This window comes from Balaenoptera musculus, chromosome 13 (genome assembly GCF_009873245.2).
Source record: "Balaenoptera musculus isolate JJ_BM4_2016_0621 chromosome 13, mBalMus1.pri.v3, whole genome shotgun sequence".
Taxonomy (NCBI): Eukaryota; Metazoa; Chordata; class Mammalia; order Artiodactyla; family Balaenopteridae; genus Balaenoptera; species Balaenoptera musculus.
Genome location: NC_045797.1, coordinates 72177117 through 72200350, shown reverse-complemented (window position 1 = coordinate 72200350; position 23234 = coordinate 72177117). Strand labels below are relative to the sequence as shown.

The 23234-nt window shown below is 53.3% G+C and overlaps 1 protein-coding gene across 1 annotated transcript in view; it reads left to right on the top strand.

Moving 5' to 3' along the window:
* Nucleotides 1-23234, top strand: part of KLHL29 (kelch like family member 29) — a 313708-nt gene that overhangs the window by 249161 nt on the left and 41313 nt on the right. The window contains 2 exon segments of the mRNA XM_036874037.1: nt 43-461; nt 463-556. Coding sequence (XP_036729932.1) covers nt 43-461; nt 463-556 — 513 coding nt within the window.

The following is a 23234-nucleotide window of genomic DNA, read 5'->3' as shown; positions in this document are numbered from 1 at the left end:
AGATGTAACTGGCGGGTGACATTTCTTCCATCTCCCTTGCAGGCACAGGGCCGTGGGTGACCACAGTGGCCGCCGGGAGCCAGTCTGCCCTGATCGCACACTCCTACGGAGTGGCCCAGCCTCCCACCTTCAGCCCAGCTGTGAACGTCCAGGCCCCGGTCATTGGGGTGACCCCTTCACTGCCTCCCCACGTGGGGCCCCAGCTCCCGCTGATGCCAGGCCACTACTCACTCCCACAGCCGCCCTCTCAGCCACTGAGCAGCGTGGTGGTCAACATGCCTGCCCAGGCCCTGTATGCCAGCCCGCAGCCCCTGGCTGTTTCCACGCTGCCCGGCGTCGGGCAGGTGGCCCGCCCAGGACCCACCACTGTGGGCAATGGCCACATGGCAGGGCCCCTGCTGCCTCCACCGCCGCCGGCCCAGCCGTCTGCCACTCTCCCCGGCGGTGCCCCTGCCACCAATGGGCCCCCCCACGTCAGACTCGGCCCACGGGCTGCAGATGCTACGGACCATTGGCGTGGGGAAGTATGAGTTCACCGACCCCGGGCACCCCAAAGGTAAGTCCTGCTGCCCACACGCTCCTGCGTGCCCGCATCTGTGCTTCCCTGTACGGTCACTACCGCAGCGCGGACAGGAGTCTGCTTCCTGGCTTCCGTGCTCTCCAGCAGTCTCTCACTGGTTTCATCCAGGCTACAGTGGGGCTCCCTGCCAAAGGCAGCCTGGCCTCAGACCAAGGAGGCAGAGGGGAAGGTGGAGGGCAGGACAAGGAAGGCGGGGAAACGTGAGTGCGCAGGAAGAGGAGGGGAGGGGAGAGCCTGCGAAGTCCAGGGCCTTCCGCCTTCAGCCCGAGCCCTGGGCCCTTCTCCCCTCTGACCCAAGGCCAGGCCACGTGCAGATGAGCAGGCATCCTCTGCTCCGCTTAGGGCTCCCTCAGGACAGTCCCTCTGGGGGCCTTCTCCATTTCCACTCATGAGGACAGCCAGAACATGAACTGTCTGTGTTCCCCGTCCCCACTCCGGAAAACATCTACTGCCGTGCCGCTGGGTGAGAGCAGCTCAGGGGCATGAGGTGAGGTCCAGGAGCCACTCCCAGACCACCCTGAGCCAGCTGAATGTTGGCTCTGTGAGGTCCCATGGGTGGCTCTATGAGGCCCCAAGAAAGAGCATGTCCGGCCTTGGCCTTCATTTAACCCCCGCTTCCCCGAGCCCAGGGCAGTTTTCATTCAGGGGAGCTCCAAGGCAGATCCTCGAGAACAGAGCCGGGGGTGGGGGGGGGTGAGGACACCAGGATGTGGTTTTAGGCTGGGCGCCGGCCGGAGGGTCAGTGCAAAGGGCGTCGGCAAACCAGCCTCACTCCTGACGACTGTCTAAGGGATCTGGCCAGCTGGAATGAGGAGGGGAGTGGGAGGTCTGGGGGCCGCAGCTGAGGCTGGTGGGGCTTATCTGCCCCAGGCTTGTCTATCCCCTCCAGGTCCAGTCAGCCGGGCCTCTCCTCCCGCTGAATGGAGAGGACGGCCAGTGAGCCCTGGATCTGGGTGCGGGAAAGAGGATACTTAACAGGTGGTCTGCCCTGCTGGGCATCCAGGCCTCCTTTGAAAGGGGAGCAGATAGTCTAGGAGGTGTGGATCTCGGGCGTGACTTCTCAGCCTCCCTACTTACAACCACTTGAGATGGCAGAGTGGGGGGGTGGCGACACCTGCAAAGCAGAGTCTTAGCAGAGCAAGGACGCCAGCCAGCCACGCTCGTCCAGCCTGCTCTCTATCTTTATCCCTTCGAGCAGCTTCCAGGCCTTGTCAAGCGTCCCAACACCGCCAAAGCCATGTCTAGATCTCTGCTGGGTTTAATTCCCAATCTGATTGCGCCCCTGACTGCCTTTGTTTTGGAAATCAACACTAGTTTTAAATGACAAAATTATAGAAAATTACATCTACATTTTGGTAAACTCTTGCCTTAAGATCTTTTTTTTTTTTTAAGTTGACTAAATTGATTTTTGTTTGTTTGAATTGTTTTGGTTAAGCTCCCTCTCCCTTTAAACAGAAACTCACTCCCAGTTTATATGCCGCCAACTCTGACACACTGGGCACTAGGTGTCCCGGCTGCTTCCAAGGCTGTGCCAAAGCCTGAGGCACTGGGTGGGCTTCCCTCTCCCCACCCCATCCCACTGCCGCATCCCAGGGGGCCTCTTAGGACTGAGCAAAGGTCTTGCTGACTTGCCAATGTCAGGCATGCACCTAAGAAAAGGAGTTGTTCTGTGTAAAAAGGTAACTGGCCCAGCCGGGGCTGCTCCCTGGTTTAGGGCTTAGCACGGAGCTGGGATCCACCTCCCGGAAGCTGCCAGGCGTCGTCACATCTGGTCGCTGTTAAGCATCTGAGTCCCTAAGATCAAGAAGATATAGGTGGTAGAGGCAGGTCCCTGCTGCGCCCCTGTTGGCGCTGGGCCTGCAGGCCCTTACAGAGCCACGCCTGTAACATCATCAGACGGCGTGAACCATCCTCTATCGTGGGCCTGAGCCCACGCACAGGAGGGGAGTAAAGAGGGGGCTCCTGGTGGGGTGTGCTCTTCCAGCCCCTATGGTGTATATTCAGCACCAGGTGAGGGCCAGGGATGGTGTGGGCCTAGAAAGTGCTCACAGCCCCGCCTTCCGGCGACCTAGCTAGATTCCCCCAGCTCCAGCCGGTGACCCGGTGACCCATCCATCACGCTGATTTTCATAGGTTTCCGGTGAGCTGTTTTTTTCCCCAGAAATTACATTGAACTTGCTTCTCTACTTATGGCCCTCATCAGCTGATTTATCCCCTTATATTTACGGTGAAGAAAGACAATGAAGCATGCACACACAAATGCCTCCCAACTCAAGCCTGGGTGGGTTTTTTCTTTTTTTTTTTTTTTTTTTAGGTAATTTCTCCTTTCATTTCTAATCTTAAAAGCCTTGATTGCCAAAGCTATAATTTGTCTGTCAGATCTAATGTCAAACAACTGCATATTTTTTTAAATAAGAAACCTGAATTTTGAAACCAAATCTTTGAAACTTGCTATGTGAGACTCATCTTCCTGACAAGACCACGTGGGTTTGGATTTGGGTCACTTTTAATTTTGCCCCTAGGGATTTTACATCTCCGAAGCCCAATTGATTTCACACTCCTAAATGACAGGCAGCTGGCTCGGAGCGGGAACCAGGAGGCCCTGCGTGACAGCATCAACACTAGTCAGAACTCTACTTAAAAAAAAAAAAAAAAAAGATCTTTCCTTTTCTCCTGTTCTCTGTTTGAAAGCTTGCCCAGCATTATAATAAGATCCACCATAGAACTCCTTGAGATCTAGCTCATTAAAGTCCCGTGATTTTTCCTACTATTGTTTGACATGACAACCTGGCCTCTCGCGGGGCTGAGTAATTACGAAGAGATCCCCTCCATGAAGAAAAGGTCTTGCCAGCCAGAAGGATGGGCCACTGGTATTTTTAGACTTCATTAGTGCCCTGATTTTAAACTTCACATTTTGTTTCTTGTAATTATCTTCCCATCGACTGAGCTGAAATTTCGGTTGGGGCTCTGTGAGTCTGCCTTACCAAGAAAGGGCGCTGGGGCTTTCATTTAAAACTTAACCAGTTGAAAAATAAAGGTGGTGTGGAAATGCTTTTTGATTTGCAATAGGTCAAGCAATTGTCTCTCATCTTTGACTAGAGAAGCCGGCTTGCATGCAGCTCACTGTAATGAGTGTTATTTCAATGCAATGAGCACATATAGATTTTTCTTAAGAAACTTACAAGATAAACCTTTCTTTCTCTAAGAACAGTTTGGGGGTGGGAGGAATCTGTAGGATTTCTTTTCATTTTTTTTTTAGATTATATATTGAAAGCTGATTAAAATAGATTTTATGTGTACAAAGTGATAAGAGGGGAACAACGATTTAGTTCCACTTGAATCCTGTTATAAAATACCTGAGCCGTTGGTCTTGTTGAGTTGGAACCCCTGAGCTAATCCGCGGGCGGAGGTGGTGGCCAGCATCAGACCTCATGAGCCGTCGAAGTCCAGTGTCACTGCACTGGTACCACATGAGCCCAGCTGTGTGTGTCACAGCAGAGGTGCAAGCTGTTGATGTCATTCTTTCTAGCCCCTACCTTCTTCCACAAAGGATTTTTGGTGGCCAGGAGGGTGGTCAGAGACCCTCTAAAGCCCCAGACGCTGGGCCTAGTGGTGAGCTGCAGAAAGGCTATTATATTTTCACCTGCATGTCAGGGAGAGAGAAGCCAGGATGCACCTGCTCCCTCTTAATTCTGAACCGAAAAGCAAAGTCCAAGTTGACCGGAAGGGAAGAGGCTTGTCGCTTTTGACTTTAGATTTCACAGGCCCAGGGTGAGGGGCCACGAGGATTCTCAGGGCTGAGGAGTCATGCGGTGGGGTGTGTGTAGCCCCTCCCTGTGGGTTTTGCATTTCCTCCCATCCCACCCTTGCCCCTGGACCTCCACCCTGCGGAGCTCTGCCTGTCCTCATGCCACCTTCTGCTTGGACAGCAGCTGCCCTGGCCTCCACAAGTGGCAAAGACGGGATCTGGTAAAGATACTTTGAGACACAGTGAACAGCTGTGTGACTGGGGCAAGTCTTCTGACCTCTCTGAGCCTTCCTTTCATCATCTTGAAAATGTGATGATAGTACCACCATCATCGGGCATAGAGGAAGATTGAATGAGATCGTGGGCTTGACCGTACATGGCACTATACCCACTTGACATCAAAACAGTTATTCCTGCTGACACAAGCCCCAGGTCTGGGGAGTTCAGCAGAGAGAGAAGCTGGTGAAGGGGCAGAAAGCAGGGGCCTCTTCCCAGTGCAGAGGAGATGCAAGAAGCCCAAGTTTGTTCACAGGGCTGGCAGCCCCTGGTCAAGCTGCTTAATGGGAATGTCACGTCCCCATCCCTAAAAGGGAGTGGGATGTCACCTACCTGGCTGGGGGATTCAGGACTGCTCCCCCCAGCCCTGGCACGCAGCACAGATCTCACCTCTCCCTGCGCCAGCCTCTGACATGCCAGGGCACACTGCTCCCTCAATAAACATTCTGGAAGAAGCTGGGGATGCATGATAACGCTGTTTGCCCACACATGGTTAGCCCAGAGACACAAAATGTCCAAACTGAAATCATCTTGCCACAGAGCTGCTCTCCCTGTGTCTCTGTCTCAGAAATGACACCACGAATCCAGGCAGGAGTCCAGAGTCAAAGCCTGTGGTGGTCCTCATGCCCGTATGCAGTGAGTCTGGAAACGCCTTTGCTTCTGCCTCCTCTGGATTGTCCTCTCCTCTCCATCCCCACCCCACGCCTCCCTTCAGGCCGCCATCACCCCAGGCCTGCATCACCAGACCCACAGTACAAGCCCTCCCATCCAGAGTCCATGCTGCAGCCAGAGTGATCTTTCCAAAACACAGCTTTGGTCCTGTCGCTCCCTGGTGAAGGACTCCAACAGCCCCACTGCTCTCAGGACAGAACCCAGCCCTTGACAGGGTGCTTCGGGATCCGGCTCCTGCCGGCCACCCCACTTCAGCTCTTACCCTTCTGCTCGCGGGCTGCCCTGTAGCCACTCCACGGCCTGGGTTCTCTCCTGTCCAGCTGTGCTCTGGGCCTTGGCTGAGCGCCTGCAATACAGTTTGCCTGAGCCATTCTCCCAACTAGACTGCGAGCCCCGGGGTTGCGGGCAGGCACAGACTCCATCCCATTCCACCCCCAGTATCCAAGGCAGTGCCTGGCACTAAAGGATGCTCAAGAAGAGTTCGGGGATGAAGGCACAGAGCACTGGGCTGGGAATTATCCAGCGAGGTCCTGTGACTTCTCTCCAGCCACCTCCTCCCTTCGTGTGGTGAAAGCAGGTTAGTACTTGAGGGTCCGGGCAGATAGAAAAGTCCGGGTGAGACTTCATTCTGCAGCTTCATGGTCACCCCCCCATACCTGTCCCATGCTTCTGGGAACAGAAGTCCATCTATTTCAAAGTTCCTCCTGTAGCCAAGCACCTCCACCAAAATACTTACCCCTGAGCATATGGGATCTGAAACTCTGCTTCAGTTTCCTCATCTATATCAAGGGGATAACAATAGAATCTGCTTCTTACTGTTGTGAGGATTAAGCGAGTTATTTTACATAAAGCCCTTAGAAGAGTGCCTAGTACTTTGTAATTACTATAAAAGTATTTGCTATGATTATTTTCATTCCTGGTACCAGAACCATCTTTCAGTGTCCATGGCCCTTTAGGGGCCCAGGGTAATGTGAAAAAGCCAAAAACCAGTTTGCCTTCCAGAGTCTTAGGAGACTGCGTTAACATCATGATGTTCGAAGTACCTAGTTCCCGGAGGTCCACTTTGTACAAAAGAAAATTGCCTTCTCTCATCACAACATTTTACAATCCTCCATCATCACAATAACAACCAGAAGGAACCAGCCCGTGGCCGGGAACTTCCCCCTAATTCCGGAGCTATTTGTCTTGGGAGGACTCCTCCTAACTACCCACAGGGGCTCTCAGCATCCTTTGACATTCAGCTTGATATTGGGGTGCCAAGGATATTGCAGGGGTCCTCCTCCATGGCCATATCAATAGATGGGACAAATAGAATTATGTCACTCATGCAGACCAACCAACCAAGGCTGCAGGTGAAGAGGGGGTTAGGAGCATGTGGCTGGAAGCATGGAAGGTGGCCAGGAGCCCAGGTTCTGCACCAGACCGCTTGGGTAGAATTGAAACTCCACTACCCACTAACCCAATGAACTTGGCTAGAAACCTGGTATCTCTAAACCTCTAAGTTATTTGTAACATAGAGATAATAATAGTGCCATCTTCTTAGATGTGCTTTAAGGATTTAATAATGTATGTAAAGTCTTAACACAGTGCCTGGCACATAGTGTGCTCACAATAATGTTAGCTGTTGTTACTACTACGATCACTGTAAATTCTAAAGAATCCTGGATCCTGGAGTTTTTTTTGGGGGGGGGGAATACTGTCTGAAGCCCCTTTGGCTCAAGATTTCCGTTATTTTTAAAGCAACATTGTTCAAAATAATCTCCCAGATCTGGCTGACAAAACACTCAACACAGATCTGGAACCAAACCCCCAGTCCCACCATCACCCTAACTTTCCCCTTTCCAGCCCCCACGCCAACACACACACTCTCCCCCAGGAAACAGGTGTCTCGGAGCCTATGGAATTTGAAAGTCCGTCTACACGAGGTCTTCCCTCCTCGCGTGGATGATACCTGCCCCCAGCCTGCCTGGGAAGCCCCCCTTCCCTTCACAGGGCTCTGTCCTCGAGGGGTCTGTTAATCATTAACTGGAGGATTGTCCAGGGCTTAACAGTTTTGTTAACAGATCATTTGACGATGAATGAACCAGGCAAGCGGAAAGATGCAGCAAGGCGGCTAGACCACCCAGAGAGCGTGTCATGCTTGGAGCAGGAAGTGGCCCGTGAGCCCCAGCCCGTGTATGTCCCTCTCCGGACCCCACTGCTCAACAGGGCACAGGCAGAGCGAGACTCCCTGGGCCCTCTCCTCACTGAGCTGGGAGTGGCACATGGGCTTTCAGCCCCAAATCTCCGCTGAGCAACTTCCAGGTCAGAAATCCCACTCCGGCCCTAACTGTCTGACAGGCAGGGCCAGAGGAGTCCAGGTGCCGACTGGAATGAGGGGGCTCTTCAAATGGGAGCAAAGGGAGGGAACATTTCCTTTCCAGAGGTTTCAGGAAATGGTGCTGACCCACAGCAGGAAGCCAGCTGCCCTGGTCCCAAGCCCTTGTTTCTCTCAGGAGTGGTGGCCCAAGCAGACGCCAGCAGGGATGACCACTAGGTTCTAGACCACTGACAATCAGAAGCCACTGACAGGCTTGAGCCATGTTACCACCCTCCGTGCTGCACCACCAGGCATTTATTGAGCAACTGATGTGTAGTATTAGGCACCTACTGTGTGCAGAGCCCACACTTGGCTTCTCCCAGGCAAAAGATGTGAGGCAGTGTGCCAGCTGCATGCCCCGTACAGGTCTCAGCTCCTACTGAACATGAGGCCCTGTGGTGATGCCCACAGTGTTCCAGACACCGTGCCGAGCGCTGGGAGGGATGGAGGTCTCCCTGGAGGAGCCTGAACTCCACTTGAGGGGGCCGCTGGGCGGGGGGCAGTAATAAGAGCTAAGGGGCTGGAAAAGAGAGGCCAGTGTGGCCTGGGCCTTTAGAGGCGGTTAGAATGATGCAGAGGAGGCAAGCAGAAGGCAGGTAGTGCTACAAATGCCAGATCTTAGGACGAATGTTTGAGATAAGTGCCAGGGACCCAGACTTGTGATTTCTCTACCATAGAGTTACACGCACACGCTTCTACTCAAATGGTTCTCAGGGCTCGTCCTGATCAGAGACAGGTTCAGCTTGTGGTTTATACTGATTTATGCCTGTGAAGTCCATTCTCTGAACCCTTGACACCTAAAGTCCAGACAGCCTGGGCTTTCCTCGGGCTGGCTGTTCTCTTTAGCCCCCCACACCCCCGTCAGTGATGGCGCTATAAGGATCCGGGATCTTGGGCGAGAGTCCATTTCCTCAGTCCCCAAGGCCATTCTGGTCTCACAAGGTGAAGACCCCTTGGTCTTCAGGGGCTTTCATCTGGGGAGGAAGCACTTGGGGGCCATTAACCCCCAGCTGGGGAATCGGTGCACACCCAGGACCCAGGAAGTGTTGGTAAACCTTTCTCTCTCCTATCGTGACAGACATTAATGGCAAGTTTCCTGTTGCCTGATCACTATTCAAACAGCCAGCATGTGCCGTCTTGCTAGGAAAGTCATGTCCCGTTGGGCTGACCCCTAGGGCTTTTCAGTTTTCGAGGCTGGGGATGAGTTTCGAGAGGAGGAGAGCTGGGCAGGTGTGACGCATCTGCTCCTGTCCCTGAGTGATGGGGAGGTAACAGTACACCAAACCATGACACCGTGGCACAAACCTGACTCAGACCATTCGGTTGAAACTGCATGCCATTCAGGAGCACACTTACTATTTTAAAAATGTAAAAGGTAAAAATAATACAAGCACAGTAGGTAAGGAACACACAACATTATGTAAATTGCTTGACGAAAACAATGGCCAAAAGGTTGCCATCTATTGAAATTGTTGTCATTGCCTGTTTTCTTAGTGTACCTCTCTTTAAAAATATACATCTTAGAGGGAAGCCCAAGCGTTTTCGGTGCAGCACCAAGAAAATGTTCTTCTTCACTTTCTAGGTCTCCCTGCAGCCTTTTGGATGACCAAGCACAGCGCCGTGAGCTGTCTGGTTTTGCCCACTGGCCTCTCACTGCCTTTTCGTCCCTTCTCCCAAGAGACCTCTCAGTGTTGCATTGGCTCAGTGTCTCAGACCCAGGTCTACACACATCCCAGGCAAATACATATTAGTTTTTTACCACCTTCTGCAGGACCAATTTCATGGGCTATGTATTACTCAGCTCAGGCTGCCGTAACAGAATACTGCAGACTGGGTGGCTTAAACAGCAGAAATTAATTTTCTCACAGTTCTGAAGGCTGAAAGTCCAAGATCAGGGTGCCCGCAGGTTAGTTTCTGGTGAAGCCTCTCTCCTTGGCTTGTAGATGGCCGTCTTCTGTGTACGCGTGTGGCTTTTCCTGTTGTGCGTGGGCTCCTGGAATCTCTTCTTATAAGGTCGTAATGGATGAGTCCCATCCCTATGCCCTCCCTTAACCTTAATTACCTCCTTAAAGGCCCTATCTCTAAATACAGTCACATTGAGGATTAGGCTTTCAACATAGCAATTTGGGCGTGGGGGACACAATTCAGTCTGTAACAGGCTATGTGCCAGTCTTGTTGGCAAATGCAAAGGGTAGCCCCTTACCACAGCACAGTTACTAGATAGTTACAGTGTAACTATGGATATTTTCAATGGTTTAGTTAGCTGAACCTTTCATAAACTTACTATCATCATTTTACCAGTTTAACTTCAAGCTGCTCGCCTATTCCCTGTTAAGTGAGCACTGTCTCTATTTTCCATTATTAGAATCATCCACATTTGGGGTTAACTTTTGAATTCCATAGAACCTTCACGCTGGGAGGGATCTCAGAGCCATCTAGGGGAAGCAGGAATCTGCCCTCCACCACTGGGGACTAAGCAGCGGCCACCCGCAGCTAGACGGTTTATCCTGTTAAATGATCAAGGGCTGTCTTCCTGTAACTTCCATGGTCCTGCCCTCTGGGGCCCTCAGAGCAAAGCTGGCCCCTGTTCTACATGACAGCCCTTCAGATTCATGCTGGTGGCAGAATTTCCTTTTCTACAAATATCTCCAGTGACCTCAGCAGTTCATCCTATGGGTCCTTCGGTCCTTTACCATGCTGGGGTCCTCCCTGGTCATGCTCCAGCTTGTCAAAGGGCCTCTTAAAGGGACACCAGGCGACAGGGGACAGTCACCCCCTTGGTCCTGAGCATCACACTGCAGATAGTCTAACATTTCTGTAACGATCATGACTTATTTGTATAAAACACACACTCATACACACACAGGCACACACACACTCCAACTTGCAAATTAAAAGAAAAAAGTCTCACAGAAGTCCTGCTGTCCACTCCACTGGTTCTTTGGGGTCTCCTCCCTCCTCTTTCTCATCAGGCTCGGGATTGTTGGTCATTCCTCTGAGCCCCCCTTCATTCCTGCACCCTTTTGCCCCCAGTCTTGGCCATAGCAGCAAGTTAACCTTTCCACCGAGTTTTCAAACTTATTTCCTTTGGCGCCTAGGTGTTAGATGTCTCTCAGCCCAGCCCACCGCAGCCCCACCTCCCAGCTGTGCTCTCCCAACAACTCCATCCCCTCCCTTCCACCCCTCCCCTCCCTCCTCCTCCACCACGATAGTGAATTTCAGAGTAGGCCATTACCTTAAAGCTCATTTAGAGACCTGCCCCCCATGCTACATGTGGGGAAGCTGAGGTTCAGAGGTGTCGCCGAGATATGGCAAGAAACTGCCTCTAGCAAATTCCCTGTGAAACCTCCCCCATCCCCTAGGATCATCTGCTGCTAGGAGTTCTTCTTCCTAGAATCTTCTCTCTCTCTGCAGACTGAATACCACATAGAGGCAGGCTCAGTGTCTGCCTTGGCTGCACTTGGCCTGATCACTGTGCCTCTCCAGGCCCTGCCCAGGGGACACACACTGCCAGGCCACTGTGATCAAAGCGGCACTGGCCACAGGAATGCTGTGCTCACCGGCAGCTCCACCAGGCCTGAATGGGAGGAGGAGGAGGGACAAGACACCCACACACTTAAAGGGGGGCCACGTCATAATGGCACCACATGGGCATGGTCCATGATGGCCCTGGGAGTGACGGGGAGGAGACGCTGTCCAGCAAGGAGAGGGAAGGATGACAGGGGGAAGCTGTGTAACTCGGGCTCCGGGCCCTCACCCCATCACCCCCGTGGCTGGGGGCTTGTCCTGGAAATGCCTGCTTAGTGCTCCCCTGAGCAGAGTCCCACCCTCCAGGTCTCTACAATTATTAGGTGGTTTTTGTTTTTGTTTTTTAACTTGGGGGCTTTCAAAACTGCTGATACACTGTGGTTATTTCAGTAAGTTGAGGCCATTTAAAGAGCCCAGCTCCTTCCTAGAAGCATGAACACCTTTAGCGGTCAGCCATGCTTGTCCATTAGAGTCCAGAGCACCTTCAAGAACCAAAACAGTGGCCCAGTTCACATGCCCAGGATGCCTTACTCTTGCTCAAACCCTAGAACCTGTTGCCAAGGACCTCAGGTCCCTAAGTTTAGGAACCGCCATGTGGTGATTCTTAAGGCTCTTGGACCATCTGGCCATTTGAACAGGCAGCTTTCAGAAATTCTCATTGATCCAGAAATAATTCCTATATTTTCAGTCTTTCTTCTATATGGAGACATTCATTACCTTCTTAGACTAACCAACAGCTATTTATGAGACAAGGTTTTTTTGCTGTGGGCAGTGACTCCAGAATTCCTAACTTAATGTCATTCGTCCCAGAAGGCAGGGAATGAGTAGACTTGTGGCCTCCCCCTGGGTGTTTGCAGTAATGACACCAACCCGGGCTGTAAGGCTGGCCCTGCTGCGTGGTCTCAGCCATTCCAGGGGGGCTGGTGGGCAACGCTGGTAGATGCAGCCTTCCAGAAGGGCACAGAGTGGGAAGTGGATGTTTCATTTTCGTCATCTATTCACTCTGTATTTATGTAATCCTTGCAGCTGTCCTGTGAGGCAAATTCATAGGTGGAAAATCAAGGCCTGGGTATATAATCAAGGCCCAAGCATAAGTGGTAGAACGGGAAGGGAGTCATATCAAAACTGCGTGCCTCTGATGCCCACCCCTTTCCACCGCACCACAGCTTGAAGCCTCCGGTTGCAGCCTATATTGTCACGAGGCATGTTTGGGCTAAGGATGGGCAAGTCCCACAGTGGCTGTCTTATGTCCCCGAGGGTCATGCATCTGATATTTCTCAATATAAATTGATGATTCTTGGGTTCTTTCCTCATCCCCAAAAGTGTCGTGTGGATGGATGGGTGACTGGATGGCTGGACCTAATTCCCAAAGTTAATTACGGGGCACATCGGGCCCTTTCAGGAAGCCGAAGACAGGGCATTCACTGGCCACCACAGAAGCCGCTGGAGCTTGAGAGTCAAGCAGATCCCTTCCTGTCGCTACATCTCCCACACGTTATACAAAGTATTACCAGCGCAATAAAGTTAACGGAGCCCGTCATCCTGCAAAAGAGCCAATTCCGTGCAAAGATGATACATCCTTGAAGTTAATGAGGTCTATTGAGCTTATGCCCTTTTAAATGAACGAAATTTTTGAAGTCCACCAAATAGCAGCACATCCATTTAGAAGTAGTTATTGACACCTCGTATGTCGGTCACCAGTGGACGAGGAGCCACCAGGGTAGAGCTCTGGGAATTGGCTTCCCACCGACATCTAGCACAGCCTTCACCTCCTTGGGAGCTCAACAGATATGTCTGACCGACCATTCTTGCCTGAATCACCCCAATACAGCCACTGGGACTGGACAACATATGGTAAATAGCTCAAGGGAGAAAGTGATCAAACTGAACCGTGGATCTCTTGAAGAGCATCCGCCCTGGCCCACAGCTTTTAAACCCTTTAGACCCAGCCTTAGGATTAGTTTGGAGAGCTGCACAGAACACAGGTAGAGGGCCACCCCTTCAAAACCAGCCACTGCACAGGTGGGTCTTGGGCTGGGTGGTCCTTGGGGCTCAGGGGAAGGTGAAGCAGACACCATTTCCAGGAAAGTACAGACCTGTAACTGGCTGAGCAGAAAGACAAGTTCTGGCTCAGACGGAACGGGGCCCGTCACGCCATGGCCCCTGGGCCCCTGAACACCTACCGACGCTCTGCCCAATTTCAGTCTCCTCCCCAGCTAACACCGCTCACAGTTGCTGAAGAGCACAAAGTGATACTTGTTGTGCCCACAGAACATCTGCTGAAGGCAAAACTTGTGTTTATAGCTCTTCACTTCAAAAGACTGGCCGTGTTATAAAAAGAAAGGGACCATCTGTCCATCTTCTGGACCCCGGCGCCTCTTGGAAAAGATTTCTATGCAAAGAAGGCAGTGAGAAGTTCAACACTGACTTCAGGAACTATTTTGAGGCCAGAAAAGAATGGTGCCTCCCCACCGAGGGTAAGTCGAGGCGGCAGATGAAAGCTGGCTTTGTGGAGGCCAGGAGATGGAGGGCGCCACGGGAAGGAGGCGGGCAGTGGCCCCACTGGGGCTGCCCAGATGCTCCGGCTGTGCCGAGGGCCGGCTGGGAGGACAGAGAGGTGTAAGGCAGAAGGGGAAGGGCCGAGAGGCCCTGGGGGCCCAGGAGGAGCAGAAAAAGTCACACCGGTTTGCTGCTGCACAAAACCAGAAGTCACCCGTCTGCAACCATCCACCCCGGCTTGTCCAGCCTTTCTTATCCAAAAAGCCCTTTAGGACAGCATCCCTTTCTGCATCTTGGGGACCACCTTAGGCTCAATGATTCCCTCCCAGTGGCTGGATTGAGGCGTTCTTCCAGAGCGCACGGGGGTCCGATCTGTCTGTGAGGCCTGCTGGGCGTTTGTCTGCCTTAAGCTCTTGGGCACCAACATGGAAAAGTCACAGGAGAGGCCAGGAGAGGAGGGGTGGGCGCTGAGGTGGAGCTGAGGTGAGCACCAGGTGGGACCGCAGAGGAGGGATTCCCCGACCTCCCGGCCACACTCTCCCAGGCTGGGCCCCCACTCACCGAAACTCCCCAGCAAGGCTCTTCCCTCCTGGTCTACATGCTGGAAATTGCAGCTCATTGGTTCTGAAACAGTCCTGCTCCTTCTCCCTCCCTCCTCCCCACCCCAGGAAAAAGTTGGTTTCTACCAGATTCCAAGCAGATTCCAGAAAGCCTTGGTCTGTGAACCTTCCAGCTTGAGGCTTATTTTGTTTCAAATCAAAGCCTGCTCTCCTTCTTAGCTTCTGTCCATGGGGTGGACATGGGGGAAAGGAGCTGGAGGTCAGAAGTGGGGTCCTCTGAGGACACCCCTTGTTCCCTTCCTGCTTGTCTCTGACAGCAGCCCCCGCCGGCTCATCCAGGGTGAATGAATTGAGAGCTTCGCCTCTGTCCTGAGGAAGGTTCTCAAGTTCTCATCCACGTTCTTAAATGCACTGAATTCCCCGCACTTGGGTCCACGCATTTAGATTCCAAGGACGAAGGCAGTTCCTGGAATAGCATATTCAAGGCTCCCAGAATCCTAAAAGGTCACACTCCTTTTATTCTTGCCTCTTTTCTTTTCTTTTTTTTTTGTATTGATTTCTTTGGGCACATAAGAAAACACAGTAGGCAAAGCCTGCTGCTTCCATTGAAATAAAATATTCCTCAGTCAAACCACACACCATAAAGAAATAATTGCAGCCTGTATATATTGCTAATGGACATCTCTCCGCAATTCTCTGTCTCATAAGCTTTAAACACCGACATTAGTATAAATATGCAGAAATCCCCACTCGAGCAAATTACCCTGCATTTCTGAACAGAAGGAAGATTAACCATGTGCTGATATCTTTGAAGGAGCTCAGCAGAGCCGGAAAAATGCACTGGCCCTCTCTGGGAGGGAGCTGGGGACTCTGTGGGGTCTCGAGGACACAGCTGCAGGCCTGGCTGGCATCTCCTTTTCCCCAGAGCCCAGGCTCCCCTGGAGCACTGAGGAGGGGACGGGCTCCACACTGGCCAGATCAGCTCACCTGAGCTGCTTGGTCACCTGGGTGTCCCGCTTCTGGAGGCTTCCAGGCTCTGGCAGGTGCAGAAGCCAAGAGGCTAAAGATGCATTTTTTTCCCTGGTCTCTCAGCTGCCGGACAAAAGCCCTCAGGGATCATCAGGCCTCTGAGGTAAAAGGCCCAGGAGGGGCCTGCGGAGGTTTGTAGAGGTGGCATCACCACTGGAACCAGGGCCCACAGATCTCCCTTTCTCTGGCCTTCACACTTGGCCTCTCCTCCCCTCACCCCTCCTCCCCCACCCTGCTCACTCCCGCCGAGGGTCCCACACTCCCCGACAAAGGCCAGCACGGGGGTGAGGGTCTCTGTCTTCCAGGGCTCAACAGCCTGTGCCACTGGAGCCGAACCCCAGCCTCAGCTGCAAGGGTCTGTGAGGAAGGCCCCTCCCTTTCAGAAATCACCCCTCACCCCTGGTCACCAGGGAAGATGCCCCATCAGCACAAGTTGCTAAGTCTGGGGGTGACAGGGTCTGACCTCCACTGATGGCTGATTAGAGGGGTGGCAGCTGAGGTGGGGGCGGTGTCCTCAGCCCAGGCCACATGTCCTCTCTACAGGTAGAGGCTAGGGACTTGGTTTTGCCTGGGCTGACAGCAGGGTAGGTGGGCCAGGCAGGAGGCCCACCTCAGGAACTGTGGCCCAGCCTTGCTGTGGGATGTAGGAGGTGAATTATGAGCTAGTCAGGAATCACCGCAGAGCCAAGGGAGCCTGGTGTGCAGAGGTCTTCTGGTTATTTATTTTGTGTTCGCCTGCCTTTCCCACAGCAGAACTGAACGCAGACGGAGAGGAACATTTACAATCTGAGGCCGAGGAGAGGGAGTTGGGCCTCTCAGAGCAGCCTCATGGCCTCACCTGTGGCAGTAAAGTCTGGACAGGATGGTCGGAGGGCCTGGGAGCAAGGCTGTCCTCAGCCTCAGGCCTCCCATGAGGCTGGGGCTCCTACAACACCTGAGCCTTCAAGTCAGAACTCTGAGGCACCAGCCTCAGCCAGAAACAGAGCTCAGGACCATCAGATCCTCTCCTCAGTTAACCCCGGCACGCGCAGACTTCACTCGCCCGGCTCACCAGTGAGCATCTTGATGGTCTATTTTCATGTCTGTCTTCCACATTCGACTGTGAGTGACTTTAGATTTAGCAACTTTATGTGAAATTTTTAAAGATACCCTTTTCTCAAGACCCTTGCCTGCCACCTACCAGAAAACTGTCACAATAACTAACGACATCTATGATGATGCTAGGTGAATGGCGCCCCCTGGAGGTGTGCCGTGTGCAACGTGAGCAGCCTGTTAGGAACTTATAGAGGGTATTACCTCCCGTCACCCTTAGAAGGTGCCCTTCTGGGCATATTACTCCTGTTGATGCATTTAGTTCTCACAGCAACCTCTGAAGTGGGTGCTGTTATGACTTATTTACAGATGAGGAAACCTGGGCTCAGAAACATGAAGTAACTTCCCCATGTTTACCCAACTGCTCAGGGACAGAGCTGGGATGGAAACCCAGACTGTCTGGCCCCAGAGCCTTGCCCTTTGCCCCATATGCACCGTTATATCCTCGGCACCTAATTCTGGATCTGGCCACGAGGATGCCCAGCAAGTGTATGTTTTCTGGGACAACACAGAAGGGACCTGGCTTCCAGCCTAGTCCAGCCTCCCCCGCCCTCCCCCCACCCCCGCACTGAATCTCTGCCTCCCCGTGTGAGAAATAAGGAGCTGGATGCAGAGTCTCAGAGGTTCAGGGACACGGAGACCCTACGGTAGCTGAGGCAGGTTGCCGTGCAGCCAGACCCAAGGAGGTGCCCAGACGTGGGCCCAAGCTGTGCCCGGGGCTGGGGAGCCCCAAACCTCCAGCAGGACTTCAGGCCTGTCAGCCGTTCGTCACCAGGGCCTTTCAACCTCAGACCACCCGACCCTCCACACCCTCTCCCTCATCCAGGCCCTCCTGCCCACCCCGTCAGCCTCAGTGTGGTCTGTTTACCTCCCCCGCTCTGCTCTGTCACCCGTCCCTCAGGGCTCCCTGGGTGGCCATGCGGCCTCCTCATCTCCCCCCGGCCCCAGGCCTGCCCCCTCACTGCCCCCTCTCCACTCCACAGTTAGAACATCTCTAAAGTGCCCGTCTGAGCAGGCCCTGCCCTAGTCAAAACCCTTCGGTGGTCCTCACTTCTCACTAAGCTCCCTCACCCGTCACTGGAGACTACTGCCCCCTCCAGCCACCCCAGGTGTGGCTCTGGTCAGCCCCAGCTCCTGCCGCCTGCTGCCTCAGCCGGCACTGGCCCCGTCTCTTCGGATTCATGCCGGGGCCTCCACCCGAGCTGAGGCAGCTTATCCTCCTTGGGGAAAGTCAGGTGTGGCCTCAGCAGGGTTTCCCAGCAACCATCCCCAGAACCCCTGTGGCGGCCTAACAGAGACCAGAGGGCCCTCATGAGGAACTACAGAAAACAGAGTATGCACGTGCCTGCCCGAGAGTTCCCAGAAGGGCAGAGGATTCCAGGAAAGTGGAGCATTCCGTCCCAACAAGAGCTGGTTCCTGCAGCCAAAAAGGGGAGAGGATCTCAGGTTACTGTCCCCCAGCCCCCAAGCCTTGAGGCTCCAGCCCCCTGGGAATCCAGCTCCTCCCCTGGGGGCAGGTAGTATTAGGGCCGGAATGAGAGTTGGTGGTTGATCAGGGGCATCCAGCCAGCCTCTGCCCTGGTCAGTCAATAGGAAGAAGCCCAAGCTCTGAATGTTCTATACATCCAGGAGACCCTCCTGAGAAGGCTTCACCTGTACGGACACACCTGCACACGTGTGCAAGGCCTCCGCCCGCGTTCGTCAGAGGGCCAGTCCTCCACCCTGCCAGGCTCTAGTTGTGGCTGGGCTTGGAGTCCTCCTGGCACTGGAGCAGGGGGAGAGGGGAACATGGGTGTATAATCCCCATCCCAGGACTAGGTCATTTATCTGGAAGGATGTGGTCTATCCCCATCTGGGAGTAGAGACCCCACACACACACTGACCTTTGGCCTGGAAGGATCTCCAAAGAAACAACCTCCCCAGCAGGCTAGGAAGAAGGGCAGAGAGAAGATGAGTCAGTGCAGCGTGAGGCTCAGAAAAGCCATTTGCTGGGAGCGCTGGGACCACCTGCAGCCAAATGCGTAAGTGAGGATGCCTGTCGGCCTGGCTGTGCTGCCCAGCCCTCGAGAGCCCGCTGAGCCACACCAGCCCTTGAGAAGGAGGGGCAGAGAGGTCAGCAAAGATCCTCTAGGACCTGTGTTCCGTGGGGGCAGGGCTTTGGGTCCGTTTCATTCATTGCTGTATCCCCAGTGCCTGGAACATGGTAGGTGCTCAATAAATATTTGTTGAATGTATGAGTGAATGGAATGAGTGAAGCAATGAATGAGTGTAGCTGAAAGTGATCGATTATGCTCACAGTACTGAAGCATAAACCTTACCGCAGTGCTGTGGACACAGGGTGGGAATCTGGGGGGATGGGACAGCTTGAGTAAAGGCATCGAGGTGGCTCCAGAGTTAGGGTGTCTTTAAGGCAGAAGTCATCCTGAAGAAAGTTGTCCTTTTTCATTCACCTTCTATGATTTTATATAACTTAATTCAAATGTTCCGTCCTTTGTCACATTTTTCTCTTGTCCACTTTTGCAGGGTTTAACCTTATTATCTTATTACGGCCCACTGACCATCGGTAACTCACTCTCTGATGGAGCCTTGCCTTGTGCAGGACCACGTCACGCTCCTGGGCAATGAGCAGAGTTCCTCTTTCTCCTGAGGGGTGGTTGTGCTCTCAGGGGCTTTGGCCATATAGGCCCTTGGCCATTTTGAGGCCTTGGCCATTTCTAGGATTACCTGGGGGTAGTGCAGCTTCTGGTCTGTGGCCATTGAGTTCACCAGCACCACCTGGGGTCCCGGCCCCTCCCTGTGGGGTCATTCTGCCTTCCTTCCCTTCCTGAAAGTCTGAGGTCCCCTCACCACCTCAAGTCCAGAGCCCAGGCCCCCAGCTGACTCCAGATCCAAGGCCTGGGCTTCGCCTTGGCTCCTCCCATCCCGCCCCAGGGCCCCCTGCAAGGATCTTGCCCAGCAGGCCTGCCAGCCAGCCCTCCAGCTTGCCTCCCCAGCCAGCTCTACCCAGCCTCCATCACCCACATCCCCCTCCTTTGTCTACAGCATGACCGTTTATGGTGCTCCTTGGACCCTGAGCCTCACCTTCCCAAATGACCCCTAAATCTCTCTAGGCCCCTGGGCAGGCCCTGCCCTGCCCTGCCCTGAGAAAGGTAGCTAGGGCAAGCAGGAAACAACGAACTACAGCAACTTAAAATTATAAATGCAGGGCTTCGAATTAAGCAGAGTCTGATTCAAATCTTGCTTCTGCCACTCTGTGGCCAGGGACTCTCTCTGAACCCCATTTTTCTCGTCTGTGAAATGGGGACCTTCAGCCATAGAGTTGCTGGGAGAATAAAAAGCGATAACGTAATCCGTGCATCTCAGCGGGGTAGCAGGAAGCATGCACGCTGGCGGCTTTTCAAAGCGCGGGTGCTTCCTCCCCTCCCCTCAACAAGATGAAGCCGATGGGGGGCGGGGTGGCCATTGGGTATACATGACTTAAGGAATCAGTAAGATGGCTGAGGGCGGCAGATGTAAAGTGCCTCTAGACCCAGCATCTGACACGTGGTAAACGACCCAGAAAGGCGCTAGCTTTGGGTTTTAAGGTTGGGTTCCTACTCCTCGCCGGCCGTAAAGCCCAGCACAACACCCAGACCTAGCCGGCCGCTGACTGGGGTGCACGTGCCCGCGCGCGGACCTGGGCGCGCGGCCTCCGGGAGAGGGGAGGACCCGCCCCTAGTGACGTGACCCGGGCCCGCCCCCCGCACGTGCCGCCGGGGAGGGAGGGACCACGGGAGGTTCCCGGGCGCGCGGGGCGGTGGCGCGTCTGCGAACGCCTATTTGCATATGCGCAGGCTGGATATTTATAACTTCTCTTCAGCGAGTTCCAAGTTATTGATGTCTTCAAGTGACTTTAATCTGAGGCTTCTTTTCTTCAAATGGGCTTTTGATTTCCGGAGTGATATTATACATGGCTGTAAGCTATTGACTGAGCGATCGCCGTTGTGTTCTCAATGTGCTGAGGCTGAAAATCTGCGATATAAATAAACTTCCTCTGGTAGAATCATTATAAAGCACAAGCAGCAGAAATTTATGGAAAGAACAGATTAAATGCTTAGACTTAAATTCTTCAGTGTGCTGCTTGCCCTAAACTGCTGTGTCTGGAGTTTGGGCTGCTGATTCAGGTGGAAAAAATCAAACGGACACATCGCTTGTCGGTGCATTTTTACTATGATCTATTGTGTTGCCAAAAGAGAAAGCTCAAAAGCTGCCATTGATAATCCTGGTTAAAACTTGGAGCATAAATTATTAAGACCTGTAGTTTCTTTTCGGAGTGGTTGGGGATTGGGGCGTGCAGCACAGTAAAGAAATATAACATCAATATGTGCTTATGCATTGTAATGTGGGGCATTTTTATGCCCATAATAAAACATTCCGCCTACAACTATGTTTATGAAAGCAACAGATAGGAAGATCCATAATGCCACTTAATAGAGTTAATCACCTCCCATCGGAATGGTTTAAAAGGCTTTTTATTGCATGTTGAAAAGCTCTGACCATAATTAATTCTCCACACACTGTCAGGTGCCAATCAGAGGGCTGGAGACAGCGAAGGGAACTTTCTAGCACACTGGTACTGGGAGGGTTCTCAGAACTGGGTCCAGTTGTCTGAACTTCAGGTTTTTAAATTGGTAATCTAGCCTCTGTGTTAAACTTTGGGCTCTGGCTGGGGCTTAAAGTTCTAGATTTTAAGCTCTGGGCTCTAGATGTAAATTCTCAGTTTGCTCTAGGTCCTGGGCTCTGGACTCGTTCTACCCTCTCTACTCTAGACTCTGGATGACCCATGCTGGGTCCCTGCGACCTGAGTGAGATGATCCCACAGCACATCTGTACTGAGAGAGCCAAGAGAAGGGAACGGATTTTTCCTAACAGTCTTGGTTTAGTTGGCTGTCAGCTTGGTGGATCAGGTTGTCCACAGAAATTTATGCTGTTTGCCCTCCCTTCACCTCTGACCATTCCAGCCAGTTTCCAACAAAGAGGAGGGAAGCCATGGCTGGCCTGCCCTAGGGTCAGCGTATGGGTGAAGGCTGGTACCTCAAGACAACAGCCTGCCATGGAACAGAGCCACTCATTGGCCAGGCCCACAGCCAACCAGCCATGGAGGCTCCGGGGCTAATCTCTCCCCATTTCCTCCAAAGGAGATGGCTTTATCTCCTTTGTCCCTTATCACACAGCCACTGAGTGACTGGAAGCACAGAGAATCTCCCTAACAGCCCAGAAAAGCTGAGGAGGTGAAGGGTTAGCCCGAAATAATTAAAGAATAAAATTAAAGAATAAAAGCCCTTTACAAGCTCAGTTCAAGCCAGCAAGAGTGAAGCAGGCAGCAGGGAGATAGTGCTCTCCGATGGGGGCGGCAGGCGGGGGAGGGGGTCTCTCAGGTGCCCAGGCAGCAATCCGCGGAGGCTGCGAGCTGAGCTGAAGCCAGCTGGTACTCTAGCAGAGATTTTTCCGAGTGTGAAAGCTCCTTTTTCTCTTGGATAGTTGGACCAACAAGAACTAAGAGTGACCCCTGAGGGCAGCACGTGGAGGGAGGATGAACAGTAAGGCTGAGCTCTGTCTCCCAACACAGCGCGGCAGACTTCCCTTCACTGGACTGGACTCCCAGGGCGCATAAGAGCTTGGTGGGTAGGTTGTCACCAGGGGCTCAGAGGCTTTTGTCCTTGCTGGGGAGGTCGTCGTAAGAGCTCTGTGTTAAGATAGAATCGTACCTGAATGGACTTCTGGCACCCCACTGGAACACCAGTCCCTGGGTTTCCATCACGGCCTGGAAGGATTGACACCCCTCTGCCACCTCCCTACCACCAGCACCACCCAAAGTGAGAAGTGTGCTCAGGTGAATTGACCTTTCAACTCGGGAAGCTTTTCCTGACCTGGGCTGTGCACTGGGTCCATGAGGGGCACTGTCTACAGCTGCCCTCCCAGAGGTGAGCACCCTCATGGGGACAGGCCACACCGCCCCCATCCCAAGTCATGCACAAGTCACGAGGACAACTGGGAAGGTCGTCAGGCATGGGTGTTGTGGGGGGAAGGCTCATTTGTCCCCTCAGCCGACAAAAATGTAGCGAGTGCCTACCATGCGTAACAAACAGAATGCTCTGCCCTCACAGAGCTCACGTTCTGCCTCCCCAAAGCCTCCCAAATGGCTATGGCCTCCAGCCCCCGGATTCAGCAGCGAGAGAAATAAGAAATTGGATGTGACCTTTCCAGGGCCGTGCATAGCAGGCTGAGCTGGGACCCCAAAGTGCCGGGGCCTGGTTCTCAGGTGGATCTTCAGGCTCACCTCCCAGGCCCCCTTGGGGAAGTCCCTCTACCCCAGGCAGCCGCTGGCGGAGTGTGCCAGCTTAGGGAGGACGTCCTGATGAGCGCTGAGCCTGCGGGAAGGAAGCTCTGAGGTTTCCGCTGCTCTTGGTCCTTCTCGGGGAGCAGAGCCAGAGGCCAGCGGGGTGCAGAACTGGCTTATCCTTGAGGCAGCAAAACAAGGGAGACTGAAGTTACAGAGGCCATAACTGTTTGACAAGGCCTGGGAGAAGGGGTTGCAAACCAGTGCTGGAGGCACAGTTAGCGCCCGTTGAGGGGATGTGGGTGAGCGGTGCCAGTCTCTCATCTTGACTAAGCAAGTTGTCTTCTGAAGTCCAATGTCTCCCACTGGGTTTATGCGAATGAGCTGTAGGACCATTTGGGCAGACAGCACACATGGGGCACCCACTGACAGGGCGGAGTCGAGTGCCCAGCCACAGGCCAGCCCGCCTAGACTGGCACAGTGCACCTAGACCGGCCCGGCCCTCGGCGATCAGACCTGTCCTCCAGCAGCTATCAGGCCCCCACTCTCTCTGCCCACAGCGCTGGTGGCCT